Genomic DNA, 20,916 nt, shown 5'->3' on the forward strand with positions numbered 1-20,916 from the left:
GTCATTACCCGAATGCCCAAATCAGTGGGAATGTTTGCAACAATAGCAAGGCTGTGCTGCCAGATGCAAGAAAATAAAATTTGTTCATTCAAAAAATAATGAGTAGGACATAATTCCATATACGCTTACAGTATTATTACCCAGATGATGATTGCTGATCTAAACTAAATTCATAGGCTGTTGATAGTTTGGGGGTCATCTTATAGGATAGATATATGCTAAAACTATAAAACTTTGACAAAAATTTATACCTTGTCTTATCTGAAGATCATCTTATTTGCATAGATATACAGTATTTATTATTATTTCTAAAGTTGTAACAACATTTTTAAATTAAATTTTTGATCTAATCCCCATAATAATGAAATTTTTATAATGTTAAGATAGTGAAAGCATATACAATTTCTAAACATTATACAATGGATTCAGTAACACATTTTTTTTAGCCTTTACTGTTTTTATTATTTGCAAAAATAATAGTTGATAATACTGCCTTAAATCTTAATTATTTTACATTTTGAAAAATACTAAAGATTTATGAAAAATAACACCATAATACAGATAATTTACAGATAATGGCTATCACATATATCACTTTAAAAAATTTCTAAATAAAAATTTTTTTTATTTTAAAGCTTTCCACAATCAATTGAATCAAATGAATTAGCTGAAAAGAGAAGCAAAGTTGTTGCTGCTGCTGCTAATGATGATGATGACGATGATGACCTTGGTCTTTTTGGTTCAGATGACGATATGGTAAGTGCTGCTTTAAGAATTTTTATTATGTATGTAGCAGCAATTTAATGTTTAAGTGAAGAATTGCAGAAAGTAAGAACACTATTTGAAGAAATAGTATACATTTTTTTCCCCCTAAATTTAAAGAACAAATTGTTTTTAATAAAATGAGACAAATATTTCAAAATTAGGAGACATTTTTCCAAAAAAATGGAAGATTGAAAAGATTAAGTCTCAATATTGCAAAAATTTAAGTTTGTTTTTTAAAATAATTTTGTTTGTCACAGATAGGAGATACAATTGCAATGTTTTCCATGTCTATATCCCATTCTAGAGATAAAGATTTCCCAAATGAATCACAACATTATATATATATATACACACATCATGCTGGGGTTGTGCGATAGCTAGCTGAGTGCAATAGGTGAGTGTTTGTTGGATGTGTAAATTGAATGCATTCCCAATTGATGATGGTTATTTTACGTTTAAATATATGGAAAAGGAAATCAGAAGGAAAACAGACTGGAGGTTCAGGTAGCATAACTGGCAACATGTCCACATTATAAGTGACAGTAGTATTGTGGGTTTGAGTCCCTCTCTGGGCTAATTCTTTATTAAATTTAATAAGACATGACGCCTAATGCCGTCCTCTAGTGACAAATTATTTAGTAATTCATTTAAAATAATTGTGATATAATAGCCTGATATAATTTGGTAGTTGTTGGCTTATTACATATGTACTGTTCATTGCTTAAAGGTTAATACCTAATTCTAAGCAATCAGCATGAGCAGAAGTTGAGCACATGCAACCAAGGTCAGTTCTACCTGTTATCAAAGCAGTTTGAAGTGGACTGTTTTGTTTTGCAATGTGTCAGGTGAGGAAAATGATTGATGGGCATCTTTTAGGGCTCTCTGCCAACAATACTAATTTCTGCTCGCCATTATAGCCTTGCATGCGTCACTCACGCAATGTTATGCACGCATGGCTAGAGTTTTTTATTATAAGATTATGAAGGTATATGCCCATTGCATATCAAAAACAACAATTTTATCCTTTATTTATATAATTTTTCTTCCTTCTCAGGTTTCCTATGTTTGTTTGTTTGGAATTTGACTGGATAAAAGAAGAAATAAACATATCAAACATCACTTCCCTGTAAATTACAAAAATTGCAGTAATCAAATTAAGTTTGATCATTTCATTTATAAAATATATGAAGTTTAATATAAGGACAGGGTAAAAATATGCAAAAATTTCCAGAATTTTAGCAGTTTCACCAATAAATATTTTTATGAAATAACAAAATTTTCAAACAAAATACTAAATTTTAATTCATAAAAATAATATATTATTTCTAAAATGTGTTAATTGAAAAAGTCATAAAAATATTTTCATAAATGAAGCAGAAATAAATCAGTAATAAGAAAGCTATTAAGATTAGTTTAGGCACAATGGGACTTAAATAATATGGCAAAAGATTCAGAAAATTACATGGGTATAATTCATGAGTGTTACACGTAATAAATGCTATTTGACATAATAGCAATTTAAAGTAAATATATTTTTTACAAAAAATACCATTCTTTATATTCTCTACTCTTTCTTCATCTCTGGACAAAACTATTATACTATTATACATTTCAAATGGATGTTTGTGTTTGCTTGGGATAAGACCTGTCATGCAACTAAGTGTGAAATAATATATATATATAAATTTTGGTAATACAGAGTGTGCAACTTTAAAACTTGTTTGTTTAGTAACAGTGTTTTTCATGCAACGTGACAAATGCAATTATTTGATAAAATTACCAGAAGTTTTTGTTTTAAGAATATTAGGGTATACATATTAATATTTGAATGAAGAGAATCAATTTTTGTTAACTACGTGACTATGTCACATAAAAAAGAATTAATCACATGTAACCAAACTAACTGTTAAATATGAAAGTCAATATTCTTCCAAATGCAATAACATTGTCATTTGGGGCTGTATTCTGGTCTTTCATCTCTCACAAGCCGGTCGCTGATTGGCTAATTATTTGTTTACATCTCAAGAGATTATTGTATCTCTCCAAATGCGATTCTGGACAAATTTTTCTCTCTAGATTCTCTCATTTCTCAGAGATGAGCAGATAGTTGTCTTTCATCTTTTGCCTCAATTTCGTTATATTCAATATGGGTAACTAGATGCTACTCGTGCTGTACAGTTGTATTACAGAATGTTCTGTATCTCGGGAAAGAATATTTCAAGAGAGAAAATGCTTTTGATTTTTTTCTAGTGTTTACTCAGAAACATCACTGATTCCATTTTTTTTAACCCTGGATTAATGCAATTGGGATTTTCGACACCCCAAACATTTTAAAAGTTGCACTATTCATAGATTTCGCAACTAATATCCATTTACTTATCAGTAGCTTCATGATTTTATGTATAGAGCATGTTCAGAAATTGCTATGGTGTTGCAATTTTCAGTGGGGTATCCAAACACCCCACAGTAAAATTTTTAAATTTTATAAATATTTATTTAGTTTTTTTTATTTTTAAAATAACTATAATGTGACCACATTTATTATTTATAATATAGATAAATTATTTTTATTCACGTTTATTATTATAAGTTTATTTTAATTAGTTTTATTTTCTTACAAATTCAAAATGGCTGACTTTGATAAACACACTGACAAAAATATCAAACATAGCAAGCTGCTTGTCATTTGCATTGAGTGTCAAAGTACATGTCAACTAATGAATCAGAGTGAAAAAATGCTTGAAAAAAAACAATTTAGATTTTTACTATTGGTTTTATAATAAGATCTAATGTAATGAGTTTTGATAAATGTTGTTTTTTATTTTAATGGATTTATGTACTAATGTAATATGTAATCATACCTGAATAAAATCATATGTATAATGACACATGCCTTCACTAAATAAATGAGTAAAACTTTATGAATTTTTACTTACATGCTTCATGGACCAAAAAAAATGTTGGGGTGGACAAACATCCCACTGTATTAATGCCGAAAAAAATTCACTGCACTAATGCAGGGTTAATTATCCTACACTAATTACTGAACTATTGAATATGATATTAATCTTACTTAGATAGTTAAGGAAATATTAGATGGTAATATTTTGAAAAATATCTAAGTACGCACCCTTTTCTAACTTAGGTTATTAAAATTTTTATTTGTTAAGAGACAAATTAACATTACAATCTGTAAAAACATTATAAAACAAAAAAACATATCAAAATTACATTCTTTATTTGAATGCTTGCTTTCCTTCCCACATAATCAATAATTGCATACTCTGCATTTTCAAAAATTTTAACAATTTCATGGTTAAAATTCTATACCATTGCACACGTAGATAACCTGAACGTGTATAATCAGCCTAATAGAATTGTGATGTAAACAACAAAGACTAGGTTGTAGTCTCTGAGAGACGAATTCATCTTTCGTTTTGACATCATTCATCTCTGAAAGAAGAGAAGAGAGATAAGTGACCAGAATACGACCCCTGAATTTTGAGATACTGTACATCTGTGTATGCTGTTACCAGTCTGTTTGCCAGTATTTTTCTCCATATACATTATGGTTCACTGAAGTATTTAGAAAGCCCATGTTAAGATTCCTGAGTACTAGTGCAGACACTTAGCATGTCCTTTTCTGATAGTATGCTGAGCATAATCATGGGAAATAAGTGATGATTGCTTTTGGTAAAATTAGATTATTATAGATGCATGAAAGTGGTGTGAAAGCAACAGACTTTGCAGCAAACAGTGTGACCAGACGGTCGGCATCTCTTCGATGCCCTTTCAGGACTGACACCAATGTGTTTTGATTGACACAGAAGCTGAGACTGCGTGTTGATTCAATCACACAAGTGGCCGTGTGTGCAGGTGATCGGATTTGGGATCTAAATTTGGGTTGAGAGACAGTGTACTGGAAGTAAAAATACTTAGATATGAAAGTTAACAACTAAATACCCATTTATTTTCAATGAAGAGGAATGCATGATACAATATATTAACTTAACCTATCTAACTAGCAATTGCAAGACAGATAGTTTACAATTGTTTATGAGTTGGGAAATACCTGCGTTGACGGTGATGATTCTTGATTTGAGATTCTCAAATTGAGGTTCTGATTAGGATCTTGAGGATGAGGATTTGGATTGTTGAACCGGTCTGGATCAAGACAGTTCTTCTAGACACAGTGGAAAGTAATCAACAGAGTATGATTGGCACTGACACAGGAAAATTTTTGATGACTAATCCAAGAGTGACTGGCGACGACTGCCTTTTTTGGCCGTCAAATTAGATGTAAGTGCAATATTGCTGGCCAAGAGGTCAGCAGATCATGAGAATGTATCGTTTTCACTGTCGAGAATGTGTAAGTGGAGATTTTCTCAGGTAGCTGAGGACAACAATTGTTGAACAAGTATGACGACATCGATGATTGATTTTTGTTAAAATTTGGAGTATCACAATAGGAATATATAAATCTGCTGTTACATATACATTTGAATATGTGAAAAGCAAGATGTTTCATTTTTAAATGAAATATTAGGAGAATTACCTGTATAATGGGAAGTGGGTGAAAAGCAAAAGATTTAAAAACAATATGTGCACGATTGAACAAAACTGTACAAGGAATAATTTAACTTTGTGTAGAATTCAAGAGAAGTACCATGAGTGTGGCTTATACAATATTGTCAATATGTAAAATGTTAAAAATCATAAATCATTCAGAAATTTGAACTACTGTATATATTACAAATGAATGCAAATTATATGCTTGACATATTGCACATGTATCTAATAGCCACTGATATTTGCTGATGAAACAGGTTTAAATGTTAATGGCTATTAGTAGCATTAATCCTGAAGGGATGAATGCTACTAATTACCAACTCCTCCTCGGAGGCATGGATATCTATAATAATCATTCTGAGTGTTATATCATTATTGCATCTTATGACTGGGGGCTGAAATGTAGTGATGTATATGGTGGTGTGAGAATCGGGAAATACATTTATTTTTTGAATTTGTTTACCAAAAAAGGAAAACACATTTGACACTTTTTACAAAAGTGTCAGAAATCAACTTCCTTTCCCACAAGACCTTATCTACAAATTTGACATCCATCTGGCAGTCCACCCTCTCTCCACATCCCCATACATCCCATTAGTAACTGCGGATTCTTTTACACTATTGGACAGAAAGGACAATAGAAAGGGTAATTTTCCCGCCATTCAAGGCAGTCAACAGAAATATGACTTGCCATAGGAGACACAGTTGACGTTAGTCTGAATATGCCACATACAAGACGGCAGTTCATCATATAAGGACATAACCATAAGAAGCCAGTCAGTGATTCCCAAGGACCTGCCATAAGAATAGAGTTCTCTCACAGATTCTCACTTGTGTATTCCCTTATCCCTTCTCCATCTAAGAGCTTTACCAAGGAACTTCATTGTAGACTAGAAGATGATGACTACCTTCTAGACTCAGTCAAGGTAGTAAGTTTAATTGATGTAAGCTCTCTCTCTCTCGATTTAATAGTATACTCTCGATTTAGAAGTGTAACTCTAGTTGGACTTGATTACATTCAGTTATATTTGTATTTTGAATATATATCTCGTTGATTTTGTTTGTTTAGTAAATTTTTGTTATTAGTTACATTTGGTGACACTCTCTCTCTCAGTTAATTGACTCCGGACATTCATCCCGCTATGTTTGAACTTACCCATGACTCTTCCCGACTCATCAACATAACAGCCCTCCTATTTAAACCAATATCGTAAATATGTGATAAAGCGCAAAATCTTTCCCTATCTGGTATTGGGAATCCTGACTGTAGATCAAGATCTTATGATCTTTGATCTTGAACACCCTTTTTAGCCATCCTATGACTTTGGGCGGATCTTCCAGATCTGTAGCTGAATAAGTGGTAGAAAGATTACTTTTATCTACTCCCAGTTCCTCACAGTGGAGATGGAGCCATCCCTATGATATACATTACTATAGAGCATTTACACACAATCATCATGATCTTAAATTCTACTTCTGATTATGTTTATTGGATTTTAGGGTGTTGTTGTTAGTGATAGTTTCTAGTACAGTGGAATCTGCTTATTATGATTGCTTTGGGGCCTACAACTTTTGATAACAATAACTAGCTGATAACCATAACAAAGAAGAAAAATTTGTCATTATTGAACTCAATGTATTACAAACAATTACATTATGAATATGTACAATTTATATTTATCATAAACTGTATACTTAATACAACATTACAAATTTATATATGCTACATTTCTTATAAACAACTGTTTAACTCAACAGATTGCAAAATTAAAGTAGAGAAATTGCAACAGGAATGTTCATTCCCAAATGTATGCTTTTAAATTAGTGAAGAAATTTTGGATATTTTTAAATATTAAGACAACAAAATAGTTAGTTATTTCATTTAGCCAAATGTATAACTTTCTTGAATTTTTTTTAATCATTAACAATCTTTTTAAACATTTTTTAAATTTTAGGATGAAGAAATAGAAAAGTTGAAAGAAGAAAGATTAAAACAGTATGAAGAGAAGAAAGCCAAAAGTATGTTGGTTAAAATATTTTTACTTTCTTTATCAAATAATTAATATTAAAGTCATGAATTTGTTTCAAACAAACCTTAAAGTGTACTGCAGACTTGTTCAAACCAAACTTTGATAGTATCACAGAAGCTGTATAGCAGCACCCTTTTTGAGATACATATTTGACAGACATTTGCAAAACACAGAATTTTTTTGTTGTTAACCATATAAAACATGCTATAAACAAAAAAAATCATAGGACTACTTACCTGCTCTGCACTATTGGTGCTAGCATTAGTTAAGCTATTCGATGTTGAAATTTTTATTTGTTGCCTGTGATGCCATGTTGAATTTTCATCAATGTTAAGTCTAAAAATTTTTTTTTAAAATAATAATTGTGTTTACTGTATCATAAAAAATTATTTTTTTATGTTTTACAAACAAAATAAATATATTGAATAATATAGAAACAAAAAAGTTATATTTTAAAAGTTTGTTTTAATATAAAAATTGTGACGCATAGTGACATCTAGTATCAAAAATGTTCCAATGTAAACATGAAAATATTCGGGATTGCCCATGCAGGTCAATGAGGTCAACGCGAATATTTTTGGGAACAACGTAGGACAGGTTAAGCTTGTTCCTATCATGGAGTATCATGTTGGATGCATACAAAATGTGTCATAAGACTCCACTTTGACATTGCTTGGTCACATGACATTTCTGAAATATTTCCTGAGAACTTTCATCTCGCAGAAGACTTTGTTCTTTTGGCCAAATCTTGGAGGCATCATGTGACAGCTGTCAATGATGTCATTTTTTTTTTAAACACACAATTTGCCTCTTATCAGATTCTAAAGAGACTGCAGACCACAGTTTGATAAACATTACATTTGTTATGTTTCCATTAATACTATAACATTCTACAATGAAACTTACCAACTTAAAATTCAATAATAACAATTTATTTTTTAGGACTAACTTCACAAAAAAAACAGAATAAATAAATTATCAAATTATTTGTGTAGCAGTCTTAAAACTTATCTAGAAAATTGCTCTTAAAAATATTTTTTAGAATAGGTGGTGGTGTTAAATTTTTTAATATTGTATATATTATTTTCTAATGAATCCTATTCTCCATGTTATTCTTGTATTATTGTAACAGTATTGTAGTTATAGTAACAGTATTGCATATATTACTTAAATTTTTTTTAATTAAAATTTTTGAATCAGTACACAAATGACTTAATATTTGACTTATAAGTGAATTTTTCTGTTTGATATTCTCATATTATGAAAGTACCAAAATTAGTTGTATATTACTCAACAATAAAATGAGATAGAAAGTTTTAACACTTTTTAATTATTTAAACTATTCACTAACAAATGATACATAAAAAAAATGAAAACAAAGTTTTGGGGCTAACTTGACACTGATATCCTTTGCTTGAGACTGACTGAACTTTGCATCTGTGTGCTACTCAAACTGTGATCTGCTGACCAGAGCTGATCCATGTTGAAATTATTTTTATTTAATTTTGCAAAAGTACCAGTTTGTGAACACAGTTTCAGAAGTGTTGAACACCCATTATGTGAATTGTTTTAAACGAAACATTTTATTTCCAAACAGAAAAGCCTTACATAATGATCTAAACATTTATATAGCTTTAGTTTAAATTTTTAAATAAAATGATTACAAATATATACATTTTATATAATTAAATTTAGATAATAAATCTATAATTATTTATGTAGGATTATAAGTATTCAATCTTCATTGTAAAGTAATTTGATAATTTATTTGTCTGTTTTTTTTTTATGTCTGTCCTGAAGAAATGTTATGAAATCTTAAGTCGGTGGGTTTTGTTGTAGAATGTTTCAATATTACTGGAAAGGTAACAAATGCAATGTTTATCAAATTGTGGTCTGCAGTCTCTTCAGGGTCCAAAAAGAGGTAAATCATGCATTAAAAAAATAACATCACTGACAACTCTTATTTGATGCCTCCAACGTTTGACCAAAAGAACAATGTCTTCTGTGAGAAGAAAGTTCTCAGGAAATACATCAGAGATATTATGTGACCAAGCAACATCAAGGCAGGGTCATGTTAAACATTTTGTGTGCATCCAACATGATACTCCATGACAGAAACGAGCTTAACTTGTTCCCCAAGGATAATGTTTAAAAAAAGTTGCACTATTTTTGGGAGAGAAACATAAATGCTAAAAATCTAAAGTAGTTAATGGAAATTTTAAAATCTAATTTTTTTAAATGTATTCTAAAGCATTTTGTCAGAATTTTTTTATGATATGATATATATAGCAGGGGTGGCCAACACATAGACCACGGTTGACAGGTCGGCCACAAAGGTTTTGAAAGTAGCCCGCGAAACTAAAGTTGAACAATTTGCTTTCACTTAAATTAATATTTAAAAATCTTAATTCGATAATTTATTCTTACAATAATAGACTGTCTGTGCAACATACCCATACTGTTTGTATTTATCCTGATGAACAATGCAAATGAATATTAACGCATGCGCATATAAAAATCCTAAAATTGTTTACTCATATTCATAGTCACCCACAGACTATATTTTACCAAAAAAGTAGCCCCTAAGGGATAAAAGTTTGGCCACACCTGATATATAGGCTTTCACTCTTCATGTTTGCTAGACAAAAGCAGCATTAGCCAGTGCCACTTGCCAAAGTTCTTAAAATTAAGCTTAGTTCACATTGAGCAAATAGCGAAAGCAAATGTGAAAAGCAAAAAGCGATTTTTATTCGCTTAGCGAAATTGACCCTACAACCAAAAGTGAAAAGCGATTGCGAATTTTAAGCAGCTAAATCATTTGCAAGCAAGTGAAAATGTCATCTCGAAAAACAAAATGACCGCTTCCGATATTCTGTTGTTAACCATGTTTATTTATTGAGAAAGAAAAATAATTCAAAAAGAAAATGATGTTGAGAGAGAGAAATATTAAAATCCGTAATTACAATATGTAATCTATTGCATGAGAGAGTTTCTGTAGCCATCTTGAAAACAACAAGAACCACGTGACAACTAGTGGGAATATGATTGGTGCGAAATTTTTTCACTAGCAAGAAAGCTCGACAGTTCTGAACTTCGAAGCAATTCATGAAATGGTAAAATTTGCCAGAAACGACATCATGTCTGACATGTTATTCGCTCTGTTTTTTGCTTTTGCTAGCAAATTGCATTCAGTGTGAACTAAGCTTTAGTCAAAATTGAATATTGTAGTAATGATACAAGAAATAAAATTCTTGTGTCATTAATAAAGTATGAAAGTATGACAATTATTTTTATAGACAATGAGTAAATGGTAGTTAAAGAATTAAATGCTAATTGCAAATGGTTTATCATAGAGAATGGACATTTAATCACATATTCTAGATACTGTTTTTCCTCTGCTTTCTACATGCCTAACTATTTTAGTATTTTCAACCTGTCTCTGAAACAAAGCATTTACACTTGCAGAAATTAAAGTAGGACACTTAATTGGCAAAACTGTTGTGATTGTGTTATAATGTTTAAGTTCCTCTGTGCATTAATGAAAACATAACCCCTCTAAAATGGAAACCTGCCAAAATGGGAGAAATTCTGGCCAGTAACATCATTTTTTTTTTAATATATATATATAAATTATGGTAAATAACTTGACATGATAATTTTTTAGTATTTTATGGAGTGCATTAGTTATTAGGATAATTTGACAACATGCTTACTATAATGCCAATTATTTTCTAATATATCTTTAAAAAAATTTTTAGCAACAAGATTCAAACCATTATACTGACTCAAAACAATGTTTTTCCGTGGTTAGATATGCTAAATAATTTTGCATTGTAAATTTAGATATCTTACACGATTAATCACAGTCGGTGCTGTGATTAACTGCATAAAGTTATAACTAAATTTAAATACATCTGGAAGTGAAGGCTTACTTGGGCTCCGGGTGATGCATGGCAAGCAGAGGTTGCGGGTTCAATCCTGCCCTGGATCAGTTCTTTTCTTCCAGATGGTTCTATCAATAAATTATTAAAATTATAATTATTAATTTATTGAATAATAAAGAGATGGTGCCTAATGTCTACCTCTAGTAATAAATTAGTTAGTGTTAATTAATAAAATTAGCAGAATTATAGCCCAATTATTTAGGTGATTGTTTGGTGATATTTCAATATTAATATTGTTGACAGTAAATACACATAATTAATAATAATAAATTATTTAATAGAACCTGCAACAATAGCAAAATCATCTGTTGTACTTGATGTCAAACCATGGGATGATGAAACTGATATGCAAGAAATGGAAAAAATGGTTAGATCGATTAATTGTGATGGTCTTACCTGGGGAGCCTGTAAGTATTTATCTTTCAATGAGATTGTATTTTGTAGCTTTTTTAAACAGTATTTTAAAGTAAATGCGAACTTAAATGATTTATGTAATTTGGATTTTATTCCAAAATTACAAAATTGGAAGTTAAATTCTATCAAAAATATATACTAGAAGTATAAATTCATTTTAAATTTATAGAAGCATCATAAGAGCTTTGAAAAATGCTTTTAAAATAATTTCAAGTCATATGCTTTGTATGAAATGCTAAAGTGTGATAATTGATTTTATCTTGAATTGAAAATTTATGGTGTTGATATGACTTCTTACAATAACACCAAAAATCTAAAAAAAAAATACACTTTAATAGTTTAAACTGTCTTAAACAGTCAATGTCAGTAAACAAACATAATAACTAAACCCAATATATTATAAAGCTACACATCAACCAATGTCAAATATTATCAGGCTAGAAATGGCTATAATACTAACTAATAATAAATTATGAAACAATTTGGCACTAAAGTGAGGCATTATGTACCATCTTTTAATAATTTATTAGTATTATAAGTTCATAATTTATTAGTATTATAGCCATTTCTAGCCTGATAACATTTTGCATTGGTTGGTGTGTAGTCAATGTCAGATTTAAGCTGATAAATTCAAACAGTGTGAGAGTAATTAGAACTAAACTTTTTAAACAAAAAGGACACTTACACAATTGGCTGCAATGTCATGTGCCACAAATTGAAAAATAGAATAGGAAATTGGTATATTACATATAGATACAGTAGAACCTTGATTATCCGGACTAATTGGGGATGAAGGTAGTCCGGATACGGAAAAATTCGGATAATCGAAACAAATACTTTAACTTTTCTTTTAATGATAATACAACACGTTTTCTTTTTGATGACATATTGGTAATATTAAAAATAAATACTGTATTTAAATCGTGATCAAATTTTCAAGAAACAAATGTTTGTATTGAATTTGGACTACTACTGACCAGTGCTAACAGACTAGCTATTGTTTAAAAGGCCCTCTGGCGGCTCAAGAAGACGGATTTTATAAAATAGAAAGCAGTTGAAACTGCATTTTTATGAATAAAAATTTGACAAACTATTTATCGTTTTATGATGAGTAAAATTTTTTTGTTGCATTCGCAGCTTTTAAGTAATGCATAAATCTTCAAAACGCGAGGCCCTTCGGACCATGAGGCATAGGCGGTGGCCCATGTCATCCATGCTTTACGCTGCCCTTGGTCATAGAAATGATGTAATTTGAATATAAATTATATATAAATACATATGTCAAGTTATGTTTTTATTATGACGTAAAATATATTTAACAGTTTACGACCCTGTGCTGGGTGAGACACTGTTGAAACAAAAAAAAAATTATGCATTCCATCACGTACAGTACATAAACAGTGTCATAATTCCCCAAGTGCAAATCAGCAAATTCGTAAAATTTTTGTTTATTTTGAACAATCCGGATAATAGAGGTCCGAATAATCACGGTTCTACTGTATTGATTCAAAAATATTGTCCATGTTATGAGGACATGGAGGAATTTTGGGATACCATCAACTGGGCTAAGTGGACATTGGGCAACAAAATAAGATATGAATAACAGACAAAATACAAAATGTTTTCTTTATTAAAAAAAACACCATTCTTTTCTGTTGATCTACTACCTGGTAAGTTTAAATATTTTTTTAAGAAATGTGTTAAATAAGTTAAAAGAACAATTTTGTAATTAACAAACATATCTCTGCCCTTGTAATTAATGTCAATAGATTGGCAGCCTTGTATGTTTTGAATTCTTCATTTTTAAGGCAACGTATCCTTAGATTAAGTATCTTAACTGAAATTCCTCCAATCCCTTACAGCATGGACAATGTTTTTGAACCAATATCTAGAGGTCATAGATCAATTGCCTGTGTTCTTTCAATTTTCGTTACATGGGACACTGCAACCAATAAATATAAAAATTTGTTCTTAGAAAAAATTTATTCTGATTACTGTTTGAATTTAACTTAAACCTAACAACCATGTTCAAGACAGTTGAAAATGTTAGTTTATTAAAGTGTATGTTTAGATAGATATTTGGTGTTATTGTGATTTTGAACTTTTTCCTATTTTTTTACCTACGCAGTTTATACTCTATTTGGTTAAATAATACAATTTTAGTTTTATACAAATGATGCTACCATACTTTATAAATTATGTATATATTTAAGAAGAATGATCAATAGACAAAAATAAATGATGATAAATGCTGCCAAGATTTATGCAATTTGGAACTATTTAAGTTTCAAACTCTTTTCTCTCTTTAAAATATAGAAAATATTATATACAGATTCTGCACTTTAATTTCTTTGAACATTGCTTTTATATCATTAAATCAATATTGCAACTTTTAATAAGAATTTTTAATTACTTGTGGATTATTGATCATTTTTTCCCTTCTTTTCCTCAGCAAAATTAGTGCCTCTTGCATTTGGTATTCATAAGCTACAAATTGTTTGTATTGTGGAAGATCTGAAGGTAATTTTTAAGTGCTACATTTTTAAAACAATTTTTTTTTAATTTAATAAAATTATTAAAATATACTTTTTTTCTCAGGTCAGCATAGATTGGCTTCAGGAGGAAATCCAGAATTTTGAGGATTACGTGCAATCGGTGGACATTGCTGCATTTCAAAAACTTTAAAGAATAAAACAAAGAATAATTTTTTTCCGAATAATTTCAATAGTTATTTTTACTACATTAAAATAATAAACTAAATTGAAAAATGTTTTTCTCGTGCTTTTTTCTTAGTAAAAAAAGATAATGTACTAGTCAAATGCTTGTTGGATTAGATCAGGTTATATTATTGCTGCTATTAATAATTAAATGTTATGTAATTTGGCCTAAAGATAGGTCAAATCCGGCAGTTGTTAGGCTTTAATAGAAATGTCTGGCTTGTAGATGTTTATATTGTATATATACTCCAAGCTAGGGTAAACTGATAGCAGACCGAGTGCCACGGTAGGAGTTTTTAGGCCATGGATGTTGTTGAGTTGGCACTATGAGTTACTAGTCTAGTTACATTTAAATTAATAGGTCTGGAGGCAATGATCTGCACTATAAGCTGGAATTGTGGGTTCGAGTCACACTCTGAATCGACTTTTTTCTTTCAGAACCTTCTAAATTATTAAATTTAAGAGGTAGTGCCGAATGTCTACCTTGTTGGTTTGTCCTTTATATAAATAATACTCATACAAACTTCAGCCAGATTGCTGTAAGAATGTAGCCTAGTGTCGATTCTAGTTACCCCAAAATGTAGTACAGTAAGACCTCGTTTAGCTCTTCCTCGATTAACGTTGGTTCGATATAACGCGGTCTGCTCGAAGCCTAGAAAAAAAATTTACGCCTATTCAAATTAACGCGGCATTTCATTGATTCATATATAATAAGATTATTCCCAAACGAACCACAGCAAAAGGTGGCAGTTCGTCGTAGCGCTGTACTTAAATCTTTGTACAGTTTTAGAAAAATAACATCGTGGATGCCATAGGCAATATCGACTTCGCTTGGCAAAAATTAACTGATAAATGCATGAATGGGGTTTGGTAGAAGGTATGGCTGGAGGTGTCTAAGAATTTTCAGCGAGAAGAGCCTATCGTTGACCAAATTGTCAACCTAATCGATATAGCAGGATATTGAGTTACTGCAGGTTTTTGGTGAGAGCCTTATCAACGACGACCTTCAAGAACTGGCAGAAGGAATTCATGTAGAACTAGAAAATGATTTAAAAACGAACCCAAAAAATTTCTCTACAGATTTGCTTAGTAAAAGTTTGGTAACGATAACCGAAATCATTGATCACATTATAGCGAATGATACAGATTTTGGTAGTAGTGCAAAAGCAAGACTAGGCGTTTTGGATGTGATATCAAGCTATCGATATTTGCTTAAGGGAGGAAAAAAAGTGAAATGACATTAGACGACTTCGCAAAAAATCAAGAATTTCAGAAGAGCCAGGACCTTCACAAAAACAGCTTTACATTTCTGCGTGCATATGTTTGTGTTATTTAACATATTTTTATATTAATTTGCATAATAAAAATTAAAGTAAAATCTGTTTATTTTTGGTTGCGTATTCCCCTTTTCTTATTTACTCTGTTAAAATTCCCTCGTTTAGCACTTCGTCCTCTACGAACGTATCGTATGCCTGCGTTAAGTGGGGTTTTACTGTATATATACAGTGACCATACGTCCTTTATTTAAGAGGACAGTCCTTTATTTCACTGCTCTGTCTTTTAACTTTATTTTCCAAAATAGGCATTTTGTCCTTTATTTTGTAAAGTTAAAAAAAAATTTTTTAATAATGAACAAGTTAGTTTTGTATACGCCATCACGACCAGTGTTGCATTGCTACATAGAGCGCAGTAGTGCAGTGTGTCGCCAACCAAACGGCCCACTGACAGTACCAGGGGGGTGGACACTTATGGGGATTTTTGTGATAGTTTTTTAACTCTCTAGTTGATGGATGATACACTTGTTAATTAAAGCTGAAGTTAGTTGAAAGAAAAAATGAGGGGTTTCTTCCTATTGTTATTAGAAAAGTGGTTTTAGCATTAGAAAAATCAGATAATATACAAGCNTATTAACCAATGAGCATAAGCCACTGATCGCTTACTTGTGGTAAGTCACTTCCGATTTCTTCCTATTTGTTAAACATGTCACCTCCATTATAGTGTGTATTATGGAAGTCTGGTATTGGATTACGAGGAAGTTCGCTATAGTTGTTAAATGTAGGCTATAAAAAAGTAACACAACGGAAAAGTTGTTCTGTCATCTAGTAAGAAAATAAAGTTCGCATAATAAGAGAGCTGTTGACATTAGCGAATGTGCTGATTGGTTTTAACAGAAGCGACATCACGCGTGACGTTGCTCTCAAGTTTGTCCACAGACAGATTATAGTTAATGTTAATATAGCACTTTAGCTACTTTTGCATTACAGAATAACTATTTTTATTTGGCTTCTGTTGGCAACATTCAAATTTGTTGTAGGCTGAAAATGTGCAAGTCCGAATCCGGTATATAAAAACTATTCGGGAATATGTCTTTTTAATCAAGCAAATTGTCGGAGTTAATTAACTTTGAACCGTAATTTTTTTTAGCTTTATAAGTTAACGATAATTCAAAACAAAAATAAATTAGACGTTTTTGTTGCTGGACTGTAAATTTTCAAAAATTGTAGACCTATAAATTCCCACTCGTCTATCCGTCCGCCTGTCTTTCCTTAAGAAACGCTGCCCTATGTCAAAAAATCTATTAGTTCTTTTGACATAGGGCAGCGACATGCCCTATTAGTTTTAGACAGCTCGCTAACAATGTTCCCTCTAAGCTGCGCGGCAGCGCACTGCTCAAATTGTTGCCGCGCACGAGAATTTATGTGCCTGTGCGGCACATAAATTCTCGTGCGAGCATGCCCACCGATTTGAATTGTTGTTTACTTATTTCTCACTCTGTCTGCAACATGATTATTGCTGCGTATATTTCGATTAAATACATTAAATCATTGACAAAGGATAATATTTCGTATAAAAGTATGTTTTAAAATGAATTTTAATCTCTATAATTATTTTAATTTTTATAGGAAAAAATAAGATTATATATATGCTCAGAAAAATTTTTTGCTCAATCTGCTCAGCAAAAATTTTTTGCGCTCAGAGAAGTATATGTTCCGCTCATCTACAAAAAAAATTAGAGGGAACATTGCTCGCTAGATGGAAACTACTCTGTAATAAAATTTATATCTATATTTTGTACAGGTAGAAGCATAATGGCATTTTTATAGTTAACGTTTGAAACAATCATTAACTATAAAAATAAGGATAAGGTTTCAGGAGTAGGCCTAAGGCATATTTCTGAAATTGTACATCATATGGCGCCCGAAATAATCTTACAGATGGCAAGCCTGGGCAGATGCGATGCCGGGGGAGGGGAAGGTAAAGATGGTACGCTTTTTTCACGCTTCTCTCAATGTGCATGTCTCGTAAATTATTTGATTCCATCGTATTTAATACTAAACGAGATTCGGCAAATCGTGCAAAACAGAGCCGAACAAATATCATTGGAGTTAACCAATTTTTCAATTCATTCAGGCGAGCCACGAATGTCTTTAAAAATCAATTTTTTAATCAAAACGGCATTAAACTTAGCGCCAACAAATATTTTCACTTACTTCGCACCAATCGCATTTGAAAATTTAACGTATCGCTCATAAAAACTTTCATAATTATAATTAGAAAGTGGCAGTTTATTCTCTGTTATATTCTCAAGTAAACAATACATACAAGTACAGTACAGTATTTTCTGAGGGAACACTCGTACTTATTTTTTTTAACCCCATTCCCGATAACCCGGCATTTTCACAAACTCGGCCACCCTTCGGTCCACATTAGGCCGAGTTTTCGAGGTTCTACTTACTGATATAGAAAATGCTTTGATATTTCAACCTTGCTCCCCAATAGTCTTCAGTCTTTCATTAAATGTGTTGCGATATCATATGTACAATAGTCTTAATTAAATACAATTTCGTTTAAAGGCATCCGTTCCCGAACACAAACTGGCCACTAAAGTGACAGTTCGGGCATTTTTTTTTAGTATAGGCAGTCTTCAACTTTCGGGCGTTGAGTTAAAATAGGACAATAGATCCGCCTATTTATAGTGTTCCCAGAAAGCGAGAGATTACGAACGCCTAAGTTTGCGCACATTTAAGGAAATTAAAGGAAAAAAGGAAAGCTGTTTAAAAAATAAATCAAACAAAAAATAAAATTTTATAAATGATTTCGATAAATCAAAATTGGCAACCACTGCCACACGATAATTCGATGCATGTTGTCAATCGTTATTCTGTATTTAGCCCACCAATGGGTATTTAACTTACCAGTGTTCGATGATTTTATCCATTGAACACTAGTAACACGATCGCGGGTTCGTTCCCGACCAACGTGTAGTTTTCTTCACGTGTCTAAGTCGCCGGAAGTCAGATCACTGAAGAAACTGACCCCTATTACATTATTATAGTTCAATTTTACGTTTAGCTTTTTTGTTTCCTTTGAAAAAGTCCTTTTGTATAGTCTGTCTAGGGAAAAAATCAACTTGAGTATTAACCAATGAGCATAAGCCACTGATCGCTTACTTGTGGTAAGTCACTTCCGATTTCTTCCTATTTGTTAAACATGTCACCTCCATTATAGTGTGTATTATGGAAGTCTGGTATTGGATTACGAGGAAGTTCGCTATAGTTGTTAAATGTAGGCTATAAAAAAGTAACACAACGGAAAAGTTGTTCTGTCATCTAGTAAGAAAATAAAGTTCGCATAATAAGAGAGCTGTTGACATTAGCGAATGTGCTGATTGGTTTTAACAGAAGCGACATCACGCGTGACGTTGCTCTCAAGTTTGTCCACAGACAGATTATAGTTAATGTTAATATAGCACTTTAGCTACTTTTGCATTACAGAATAACTATTTTTATTTGGCTTCTGTTGGCAACATTCAAATTTGTTGTAGGCTGAAAATGTGCAAGTCCGAATCCGGTATATAAAAACTATTCGGGAATATGTCTTTTTAATCAAGCAAATTGTCGGAGTTAATTAACTTTGAACCGTAATTTTTTTTAGCTTTATAAGTTAACGATAATTCAAAACAAAAATAAATTAGACGTTTTTGTTGCTGGACTGTAAATTTTCAAAAATTGTAGACCTATAAATTCCCACTCGTCTATCCGTCCGCCTGTCTTTCCTTAAGAAACGCTGCCCTATGTCAAAAAATCTATTAGTTCTTTTGACATAGGGCAGCGACATGCCCTATTAGTTTTAGACAGCTCGCTAACAATGTTCCCTCTAAGCTGCGCGGCAGCGCACTGCTCAAATTGTTGCCGCGCACGAGAATTTATGTGCCTGTGCGGCACATAAATTCTCGTGCGAGCATGCCCACCGATTTGAATTGTTGTTTACTTATTTCTCACTCTGTCTGCAACATGATTATTGCTGCGTATATTTCGATTAAATACATTAAATCATTGACAAAGGATAATATTTCGTATAAAAGTATGTTTTAAAATGAATTTTAATCTCTATAATTATTTTAATTTTTATAGGAAAAAATAAGATTATATATATGCTCAGAAAAATTTTTTGCTCAATCTGCTCAGCAAAAATTTTTTGCGCTCAGAGAAGTATATGTTCCGCTCATCTACAAAAAAAATTAGAGGGAACATTGCTCGCTAGATGGAAACTACTCTGTAATAAAATTTATATCTATATTTTGTACAGGTAGAAGCATAATGGCATTTTTATAGTTAACGTTTGAAACAATCATTAACTATAAAAATAAGGATAAGGTTTCAGGAGTAGGCCTAAGGCATATTTCTGAAATTGTACATCATATGGCGCCCGAAATAATCTTACAGATGGCAAGCCTGGGCAGATGCGATGCCGGGGGAGGGGAAGGTAAAGATGGTACGCTTTTTTCACGCTTCTCTCAATGTGCATGTCTCGTAAATTATTTGATTCCATCGTATTTAATACTAAACGAGATTCGGCAAATCGTGCAAAACAGAGCCGAACAAATATCATTGGAGTTAACCAATTTTTCAATTCATTCAGGCGAGCCACGAATGTCTTTAAAAATCAATTTTTTAATCAAAACGGCATTAAACTTAGCGCCAACAAATATTTTCACTTACTTCGCACCAATCGCATTTGAAAATTTAACGTATCGCTCATAAAAACTTTCATAATTATAATTAGAAAGTATATTTACTTATAAAATTATTTTTTAATATTTAATCGTTTTATCATTATATTTTTTCAATTAAAATATTTTGTTTACGTTTTAAATTGCTTTGCCGACCGCCAGCCTGGATTTGAAACCAGATAGCCCGATGGTTCAATGATAACTCGCTTATAAAATTTTTAAAAAGCAGGCAAATTTAATAGTGTGTTGCAATTAATTAAAAAAAATTGTAATTTACCTGCATTTTTAATATCCTTACATTAAATAAAAATTATTATTTTTAAAATTTTATACTCTGACCTTTATTTACACCGAAACCAAACCTAAAAATAAATTAAAACGTTTTTAAAAAACCGTTCAAAAATTGTTTTGAAATTTTCAATTGTGAATCAATTTTAATATTTTACGTTGTGTGAGGCGGTTCT

General features: G+C 31.3%; 1 protein-coding gene across 1 annotated transcript in view; it reads left to right on the forward strand.

Annotated features, from left to right (window-relative positions):
* The window catches only part of LOC111618410 (elongation factor 1-beta-like), a 48,839-nt gene extending 34,401 nt beyond the window's left edge, over nt 1-14,438 (forward strand). The window contains exons 3-7 of the mRNA XM_023359940.1: nt 636-756; nt 7,290-7,353; nt 11,590-11,715; nt 14,175-14,242; nt 14,321-14,438. Of these exons, the coding sequence (XP_023215708.1) occupies nt 636-756; nt 7,290-7,353; nt 11,590-11,715; nt 14,175-14,242; nt 14,321-14,407 (466 nt within the window). The 3' untranslated portion in view covers nt 14,408-14,438. The remainder of the gene's footprint in view (nt 1-635; nt 757-7,289; nt 7,354-11,589; nt 11,716-14,174; nt 14,243-14,320) is intronic.
* The last annotated feature ends 6,478 nt before the right edge of the window (nt 14,439-20,916 follow it).

This window comes from Centruroides sculpturatus, unplaced genomic scaffold (genome assembly GCF_000671375.1).
Source record: "Centruroides sculpturatus isolate CEXI.00-Female unplaced genomic scaffold, Cexi_2.0 scaffold10, whole genome shotgun sequence".
NCBI lineage: Eukaryota > Metazoa > Arthropoda > Arachnida > Scorpiones > Buthidae > Centruroides > Centruroides sculpturatus.